General features: G+C 35.9%; 2 protein-coding genes and 1 long non-coding RNA gene across 3 annotated transcripts; all 3 read right to left on the bottom strand.

Moving 5' to 3' along the window:
* Positions 1 to 915: 915 nt before the first annotated feature.
* Positions 916 to 1,974, bottom strand: LOC139855268 (uncharacterized). Its single transcript, XM_071844505.1, has one exon. The coding sequence runs from the start codon at positions 1,972 to 1,974 to the stop codon at positions 916 to 918; it is 1,059 nt and encodes a 352-aa protein (XP_071700606.1).
* A 1,011-nt stretch (positions 1,975 to 2,985) lies between these two features.
* Positions 2,986 to 3,432, bottom strand: LOC139853067 (uncharacterized). The gene is made up of 3 exons (XR_011761271.1): positions 3,397 to 3,432; positions 3,199 to 3,272; positions 2,986 to 3,079 (listed from the first exon to the last, which is right to left on the bottom strand). It is a non-coding gene; the product is annotated as an uncharacterized lncRNA (long non-coding RNA).
* A 1,654-nt stretch (positions 3,433 to 5,086) lies between these two features.
* On the bottom strand, positions 5,087 to 7,025 carry LOC139852847 (F-box/kelch-repeat protein At1g57790-like). The gene is made up of 2 exons (XM_071842182.1): positions 6,597 to 7,025; positions 5,087 to 6,456 (listed from the first exon to the last, which is right to left on the bottom strand). The coding sequence occupies exon 2, from the start codon at positions 6,305 to 6,307 to the stop codon at positions 5,171 to 5,173; it is 1,137 nt and encodes a 378-aa protein (XP_071698283.1). The 5' UTR covers positions 6,308 to 6,456; positions 6,597 to 7,025; the 3' UTR covers positions 5,087 to 5,170.
* Positions 7,026 to 9,960: the final 2,935 nt, after the last annotated feature.

Raw genomic sequence — 9,960 nt, 5'->3', positions numbered from 1 at the left:
AGGATACCTTTCACTGTTCCCAACCGTCCCTTGCTTTTTACTTACAGAATGGGAGGAATTGATATATCCACACTCAATTTTTATACATCCACCATCATTTTTGTTAACTTCCTAAAATGCCCCTATCATATTACTGGAATTGTCAAATAGAGTACTACCATACGGTACACCCCAAAACCACTTCCATCATTTTGTTCTCTATCTACCTAATATCCAAAACCATCCCATCATTTAATAGATCATCATCCATCTTTGTTTAAGAACAAATTGAAACCACTACCACTATTAAACTTGATTTTTTTTTCCCGAATCAACCAAATATGATTTCACCATCACCGGACTTCTGACGCGCCATTCAAGCTCAACCAGAATTTTTTCGTCGGAATTAACTTTTCCGGCAACCTTTTGTATTTTTCCGGCAACATAAAAGGGATTATTTTGTCGACATCGTAGCCAACACCTACATCGTCAAGAAATTTTGCACCGATTTTTACCGTAGTTTGACCGGAAACTTCTTTCCGGCTGTATTTGTGATTTCTTTTACTAGCTTCAGACACTCATTTTGTAAATTTTTGAAAGAAAAAGATCAACACATGTATATGATAAAAAAGAATTCTTACCCAGAATTTAAAAAGCTAACAATTTTTGTAATATTCATATCATATATATGTTGGTAAGGTACTATTAACTTAGCAAATTGAAAATCTTTTATGTTTTTGTCGTTCCAGAAGTAATCTTACTAAAATAGGGTGCAACTTAAGCTATTGTATTAAGAACATAAGCAGATAACATATATAGAATTGTTTGAAGAAATGGAGTTGTTGAAGAACATATGCAATGTTTTAGAGAGAGATGGTGATAACAAAATAAACAAGTAATTACTGCTATAACACAAGGGTATTTTAGGAAGTTTACCTATAATAATGGTGGATGAATAAAAAAGGAGTGTGGATATATCATCTCCCTTACAGAATTACGTGGGTTCTTTTTCCCATTCTCATCGAAGTAAGATATTGCTTCTTCCCCAGATGCTTTATCTTTTCTAGACTCAAACCTATGTGATTTTCCTGTATTTGTAAATAAAGAAGAGAAGGGTTTGAGGTTTATACCAGCGGTTACATGGGTGATGGCTATACCACCGAAGCCGTCGTTAGTGGTGGTGGTGTTGGATTCATCACTTGCTACTGCCGTCAAAGCTTTACCCTTGATTTGCTTTGGCCACCACTCTGGATACCCTTTAATCTCAAAACATTTATCGATGGTATGCCTCGATTTACCACATCTGGTACATTTAAGCTTTGTTTTGTCTATTTTTGGTTGATAACCACTCCGGTGGGTCTTGGTTAAATGAACTGATGACTCTTTGCCATCGATTGTGACCAAACCGGTTGCAATCCCATGATTGGTTGAGGGGTCAGTTGGTGATAACCCTAGAATCTGTCGATGGGCTGTTTCTTTTCTCACGGTGGCGTAGGCTTCCTCTGCCGTTGGTAGTGAGTTTAATCTGAGGAGCTCTCTCTTGATTGTGTCATGTTTTTGGTCAAGAGCTTTTAAAAACTGGAAGAGCTTCTGTTCAGCCCTAATTTTGTTGTATTTGTTGATGTCTGAAGCACTTTCCAATGGATTTGGGTCTCGGATTTCGAGTTCACCCCAAATTCCTTGCATTCGGATCCACAATTCTTCAAGATTGAGGTTGTTTTGTTTCATCTCTGTAGCTTTGACATACAAATCATATGTTTGAAGCTTATCAGTGCCACTACTATAGGTTGTAGCTAATGCATCCCATAGTAGTTTGGCGGTTGAAAAAGAAGTGAGATTGCTTGCAAGGTTGGGCTCGATATTTTGTATCAGCCATGAGAATACAATGAGATCTTCTTGCTCCCATTGTTCGAATTCTTCATGACTACTATCGAGTGGATTGGAGGTTAAATGTTTGAGAAGTGCCTTGGATTTACCTCCAATGGCAACTCTCATCATTCTTGACCACAATGCATAGTTTGAGCTGTTTAGACTCAAGCCTATTTTAACGTATCTGAGATCTTGGGCTGTTGGTAATTGTTTTTCAAGAGATTTGCCAATTGACTGGTTAATTCGTCAATTTGACTTTGCTGGCTTGAGGGTGTTTGGCTGCCGTCATTAGACATGGTGGCCATTCACAATGGTAGATGATTGAAGCAAAAACGAGTATCTTGATCAAAGGATCGATACCGTTAGCTCTGATACCATGTTAAAACAATAATTTGATGAACCGATCTTGTATTGAATAATAATTTGTTTGATACAATTGTATTGGTTCTAAGTTACATGAAATGAGTGTTCTTATACACTCAAGATACTAACAGCTATTTCTAGTCTTGGTTAGGATCCATTTATCTTTTGGAACCCCATTACAAATAAGGAAAAAGAGCTGTCAACTGTTATTGACAGGCTGCACTTTAGCCGTTTACTTGTTTGGATTATGCAGTCTTGTGATACTCTAATTCGGGAAAGGATGAAGTGATATCTTCTGATCCCAAAAAGTCAAATTACCTAAATAGGTAATTTGACTATGGTTGCTTTTCTTGAATAGGTGCAGTCTAACAAAAACATGCAAATGTCTTGTACTCTTATCAGATAACAAGGTTCAATGGGTAAAATAAATAAATTATAACTTTAATCCAAAAGAAAATATGGTCAAAAGTGCAAAATTTGTCAAAATTGCTTTATATAAAACAAGCTTTTGAGTAGAGGGAAAAAGTGCCTCTGATTAGCTTGACCCAAATATTTGTCAAACTGCGCCCATCTTGCAACATATAAGAAACACAATTAACATTAATTTCACTGAACCGTAAAAAAGAGTGAAACCTCACCGATAGATACAGAGCGAGTGCACCTAGCATATCTGTTAAAAGAAGCATAAATCAGTACAGATTAAAAAAAAAAACAAAAAAAAAAACCGCCCCATAGGTAACCATAGAAACAAAGAATAAGATAGATGAACATACATGTAGCAGAGATTATTAGTGAGAGATTGCAGATCATCAGCTGAAAACTTGTTCTCATCCCATAGCACGTGGTAATGGGCAGGACGACTTGTACCCTGTTATTGATATTATTAACATTAATACAGATAAATTTATAATTCCAAACACTACACAAATGTTTAAAAGAAACATCATGTAGCAGGCGAAATCGTGAGTGAGTGGCATTAATATTTACCTGAATGCCAGCATGGCTGCACAGATAAAAATCAAACTCTGTAGGATGACAAATCTTGGAATCAACAACAGTGCCTGCAGATACATGATTAATAATTAATATTTATTAAATAATTAACAAAAACTGCTATCAAATTAATTTTATATATTTAACTATAAGTGAAATGAAATAATGAGTATAGTAATCAAAGACACATACCAGGGAGTATATTTCCGCTCCTATCTACAGAACTGTGATCACGGTGATTATTGGCAAACAATCTAGTGTGGTGACGTTTTTGAACCACAACAAATGTAACTGGAGGTTGATAATTTGGCTCCAATGACGCACAAGCCTGAGTCAAAGTACAAAAGCATAGTTTATTGGTTCTAGTCTATTGTACTACGCGTAAATAACAAAACCAATACAATACCAAAATGGAGCGAGTAAAATTAGAACATATATAAAACTTGTGCGCGTTGAAGAAAAAACTCCAGCTCGTGCAGTGGTTGGGCAAAAACCCGTGATTTATTAGTAAGTAGAGTAGATGTTCCATCTTTTCAGTTCTATACCAAGTGCCTCTTTTCTAAGATTTGATATTGCTATAATAGGTAGCAAGTACTCCGTAAGGACCGTAATAAATACTCCGTATAACTTTTACCTCAAATATTGTACACCGAAGCAGCTCCTTGCATTTCATGAAGTTCATAAATTACCTTGTACTTAGTCCAAGGTAAAATACATTAAACTTTCTGCCACATGGGTGATTCCTATATGCTTCATGACAAAAAAAAACAAAAAACGATTACTAACAATCTACAAACAAGTATAAAACACAAGAAGCTAAGATATGCAGCCATGTGACATGTGTGTATAAATACAAATACAAATCTATAGAAAAACAAAGTGTTGAAGTCATGTTTAGGTGATATTTGTTGTTCAGCTTACTATTCAATCTCGATTATTATTATTATTCAACTTTCAAAACATCTAATACACACTTATGCAAATGTTCATGTTTTGACGGTAAACTTGTGGTAGCCTTCAACACTTGTCTACAATAACCACCAACATCAGATAGTTACGTTTCAAGGTTGAGCTAAAGGGAAAACGAAATCGAGTAACTTTTAGTTTCAGGACTAACCTTCAACGTGTGTCTACAATAACCACTAACCTTTTTCTGTCCTTCTAAAAAACGTCTTGTTTGCTTTCACATACAAGTCATAATATATACTATTAATGTTGTACATCTCATCACAACTCTGAGCAAAATCATCAAGATTTAATCAGTTAATTAAAAAGATATAAAAGTAAACACTATAGTTAAGAATTGTTTGATTGGATTTCCCATCGCGCTAGAGAAAAGAAAATCTGGGATTGTATGCAATACAAATCGAATTCAGCATGAAGCATGACTTGTGCCTAGTATTCAATAGTACAGCTCACAAAGTATAAGAGGTCCGGCTAAGACATCACGCCACAAAGGGCAAGTCATGTGCCTATATTCAAAAACATGGCCCGAATCCATTTTTGATAGCACATTTACTCATATTGTTTTCCCAACTTCACTAATTCTAGACCATACCAATAGTTACCCAATTGGATTGAAACCCATTTTGACATGTTTCCAACCCGCCCAATACAACACCTTCACAATCATACCAGTTCTTATTGCTCTAGGAATAAGAGTAACCTAAAAATAAAAATAAAAGATAATAAGAGTAACCTAAATTTAATGTTCCCTAATCAACACCTTCGCAGATGTTACCTAATAAAATCATTCACAAATCCCAGTGCTGTTTAAAATAAAAAATTCCAAAAGCATACAAACATTTAAATTTAACTTAATTTGTGGAATCATCCAACGTCATACACAATCGGCCAATTCAAATTTAAAAGCATAAGTTCATGATACAAATAAAGTTTTGATGAACAAAAAAGAATAAACAAACTATAATGCCTAGTTTATATAAAAATAATTGAATGGAACTAGCTAGCACCAACTAGGTTCTATCCACGCATAAGGGTTCAGATGATATTTGGTTCCTAAGAACATTGTTTTACAAGCAGTTGCTTCAATTTTGTCACCATCAAAGGCATAGTAATCGCTCTTGTCAAGTGAATAAAACACAATCTTCCCATTCTCGGTATGCAAATTTGGAAAGTAGATCTTGTTTTGCAATTTTGGTATTCTTGCTTCAATGCAACAACATGTTGTATCAGAAATATAGATGGCGTGTCTACCTAAAGAATCTATTTTCTCCCACTCTTTTGTTGAATCATCCAATTGGAATACCTCGAGATATTCTCCATATATGCCAAGGATGACTAGCAAAAGATGTTGATCACGCTTCACTAGATAATACTGTGTGTTCCTTCTTGCCCACGTCATCCATTGAAATTGAGATTTTGGAGCTTCGGCAACAACCTCCTCCCAAGAGGAACGTACTTGTACTTGGCTTATCTCTTTAAAAACAACAAGTCGTCCCTCATTACACAGGGCATAAAGATGTGGGCCATGGAATGTTGGAAATCTAAAGGCGTATGGTGCATCGGGGCCATAATCCAGATCAACTATGCGCCACAATGGTTCTTGAGTAGTAGTAGATACAAAGTGGAGAATATACATATGCCGCACATCATCATCTTGCCCATCATCTTGTGTTGTAAATCCAACGACCATACAATCTGGGGAAGTAGGAGGCGCTGAAAAACACAAATTTTCCAACCAAAGAGACGTACTAGGAAGCTTGTGAACATTCCTTGTGAAGGGGTTGAAGAACACCAAGTATCTTGAGTTAGTATAAAATAGCAGCAGCCAACCGTATCTAGAACAACATATAATTATCTCCTCCTGATCATGACTAGTGTTCATAATATACTTGTCACCAAATACTGGATCTGTAAGATTCATAATGCCTCCTCGATTTTCATCAACCACCATTAGCAAGGGTGAAGCAAATGAATATGAGCGCAATTTCATTAAAGCTGCTTCATCCCTCATACGCATCAAAGGTGCGGCTAAATGACAAGATTTGCATGTAGCACGAAACTTCAAGAACTCGATGCCAACACGTCTCCATAATCTTTTCCAAAATATGAAAGGGAATAGTGACAAGGAGTGACTCATTCGTCATGATATTACATTCATCATCATCATCATCATCATCATCATCATCATTTGTAATTGACGATGTTATACTTATCTCATCCGTGATGACCTTTTCGACTTCATATTCAATTGTGTAGTTGGTTTCTCCATCCTGACCACCTTCTAACCTACACAATATTATATCCAAAATAATAATAATATTTCTTTACTACTACTACTTAGATGAAGGAATTTAAAAAAAAACAACAAATAATAAATATATATTTAAGTGACAAGTCCATACTAATAAATATTTTTAAATTGGTACCTGCATTCCCATAGTGAGACATAGTGTGCATAATTTAAAGGAAAATCATAGCTATTATGGATACGGTTCTGTCTTTAACGTGGTATGAGAATATTTTATTGCCCAAATCACAACGCACATGTATATAACCTCCTAGTTCGGAGGTAAGTCCATGGTTGTAAAATACACAAATATATGATCCACAAAAAAAACAGCATCTTTCAGGTCTTTTATTTCCTCCCATGTTGAAGTCGCATCATTAGTCGTGTCTAATTTGAACAAATTTGCAGCAACTAGTTTACTACTTGATACTTTATCGAAACCTAATATAATGCAGAACAAATCTGTACCATAGCCCTTCAACACATAATAAGGGTCTAGACTACAATTAAAGATGAAAGGAATAGGGCATTCCCTAACTCTCGATAAACTTATCACAACCACCACCTCCTCCTCCTCTTCCTCTTTATCGCTGACCACAATGTCAACATGTATTAGAAACCAATTGCGTATAGTCAAGGCATATACTTTACCATTCGAACAAGTCAGGCAGTTTAGGATATCATCATCATGATAATCCTCATCATTATCCTCCTCTAAGCTCTTAAGCTGTTTCGCGTATGACATTCCGATCCATCTTGATGTCTTTCTTTTACCGCCTAACCTACATACAACTAACTTCGGTTTATTACATCTTTGTAACAAGAGGATCGAACTAGGATCATCGGGATCAGACGACAGACAACAATAACTAAAATCATCATCCCCAGATTTAAGAAACAATGGTGGGAGACAAATAAATTTTGAAGTAACCGGATTCCAAAGTGACCACCACATCATGACATTGTGTTTGTTGGATAGAATCACCCAACCATGGTAACACCCTCGGATACGCCTCCCAACCAACTCAGGGATTCGACAATCAAAGCGAGATTTTTTGTCATGAACGATGCATAAACTCTGTTCTCCTCCGGGGTGGTTTTCACCATCAGCTTGCTTGTTCTGAATAACCAGCCATGGATACTTAGTAGAAAGAAGGTTTATTCGGTCACATACTGGTGGAACACGAGACGTCAGGTTCTTCTGCTCAATCTGAAATGTTCACATTATATATATATATATATATATATATATATATATATATTCAGTCAAATGCAGACAAGTGAGTGAAATTTACACAATATAAAGACATCAATTTGACCGTGTTCAATAACAACTAAATAATGCCCTCAAAATTACATATTACATAAAAGCATAATAACACTAGCTTTCAACCAGATAATAAATCTCAACAAGCAAGGTTTGATATAAACAAGAAGAATGGTTAACGCACTCCTGCACAAATATTACAAAATTAAATTCGCATAATTTAATCTTGTGTAATTTAACAAATCAAACTCACATAATTCAGTTGTTAATTATACTTACACAAAATAATAACCCTTAAACAAAAGTCAATTTCCATAAAACACAAATATAAAAAAACAAACATCGTTTAGCACCATTTCTTTTCCTATAAATATATGTTGCCTTAATTTAGGGGAAATTCCCCAAAATACACTTTTTAAAAAAGTTTTATTCCAAAATACACTTTTAGAAAAAAAATTTGTCTATTTACACCATTAAGTCGACCACCCGTTGGGTCGACTACCTCTATACCCGGTCGACCACACCAAATTTCAATGTGGTCGACCACCGTTTATAACTGGCAAGGTCGATTTCTGTTGGCTATCGGTCGACCACTGTATTCGACCCCAAAAAACACGGGCGACCTTGATGATGGTCGAGTATACAAAAAGACACTGAAATAGCGAGTTGGGATAACAAAATTCAAATTTCAACTCTAACAAAAATTCGCTCCACAAGCCCTAGTTACGAACCCTGATTCATCAACCCTCATTCATTGCAGATTCAATCAAGAGATCACTTCAATAGTTTGTAGATAAACCCTAATTCCATCGTCAGTGTATCTATTTCGTCCCTAGATTCAATCAAGAGTTCCCTTCAAAGATGACAGATATTGAGGTAAAACCTATTTCGTTGTTGTATGTATATGTTAGTTTATCTGTATGTGTATATATGTGTATATATGTATATCAATGTATGGGTCCCTGTATTTATATCTATGTGTGTACATGTCAGTATATGTATAGGTATCTGTAATTGTATATGTATATGTATATGTATATGTAACTATAGATATATAATTCTCCCATTGTTTTTGCTAAAGTGTATATATCTGTATATGGTTATGGGGATGCCTTAGGTTAGAAGATCACTTGCATACTCGACCATTCAAAGGGTCGACTGCCAAAAACATACACTATAGTCGACCCCATTTTGGGTCGCCTATAGTTGAATAAAACTGTAGTCGACCAGAAAGAAGGTCGACTATAGTGTATTTGCTTTTCAATTGTATGTACCTGTATGTATGTGTATGTATATTAACATTTATGTATAATGACATTATCATTGTCTGATTACAGGTTTGGTTCGAGGCCAAGGTCACCATTCGAAGCAAGATGTCTCTTATAAGGGAGATTAAGAACAAACTCACTCCGGCTCAGACAAAGATTTTCAGAGAGACGTGTTTCGGTCATTGGTTAGATATAAAGTGTGATGACAATGATCCGGGATACATAAATTGCTTATTAATGAATCAGACCGTCCGAAAAAGTTTGTAATCAACGGACGCGAAATATGTGAGGAGCCAGAAGAGCTATGGTTTCGAGTTACCCGAGACCATGTCATTAGGTGTGGTAGACGTGAGTTTTGCTTGGTTACCGGGATGCGGTTTGGTCCAGTTACATCTTTTATAGATTGGATAGGTCAAGAGAGGTCGGATTTTGACCACTCGGTTTCATCTCGTGTTTTTATTAAACGACATAGTGGTCAACGTCATCTTTTGGAGTTTCACGACGCCTTTTTTAAAGATGAGTTGAAAGGAACTGACAAGGATAAGGTCATAGTCGCCATTGCGTTGATAATTAACTTATGCTTCCTTGGGAAGCAGTTGCGGGATAGCGTAAACGATGGCATGCTTCTTTTATTAGAGGACTTTGAGTTGATGAACAAGTATCCGTAGGGTTCTTTCTTATGGACCAAACTTTATAATAGTTTGCATCACGTGTTAGTACCTTATAAAGAGAGGGTAGCAGATAAAACCCGGAAGGGGGTAATGACATACCATTTGAGCGGCTTCACTTGGGCGTTTAAGGTAGTAATCCGTACTTATAAATTTTAAGCAATTAACATGTTTCATATTTAACCAAATTTGGTTTTTGTTTGTAGATGTGGATATGGGAGGCATACAAACACCGAATAGAAGCATATGCTTTCAAGCCGGAAAGTGAAGGCATACCTCGTGGAATCCACTGGAAACGGA

The sequence above is a fragment of the Rutidosis leptorrhynchoides genome, chromosome 6, assembly GCF_046630445.1.
Source record: "Rutidosis leptorrhynchoides isolate AG116_Rl617_1_P2 chromosome 6, CSIRO_AGI_Rlap_v1, whole genome shotgun sequence".
NCBI classification, from domain to species: domain Eukaryota; kingdom Viridiplantae; phylum Streptophyta; class Magnoliopsida; order Asterales; family Asteraceae; genus Rutidosis; species Rutidosis leptorrhynchoides.
The sequence above is the reverse complement of the archived record's forward strand: the minus strand, read 5'-3'. Positions and strand labels throughout refer to the sequence as shown.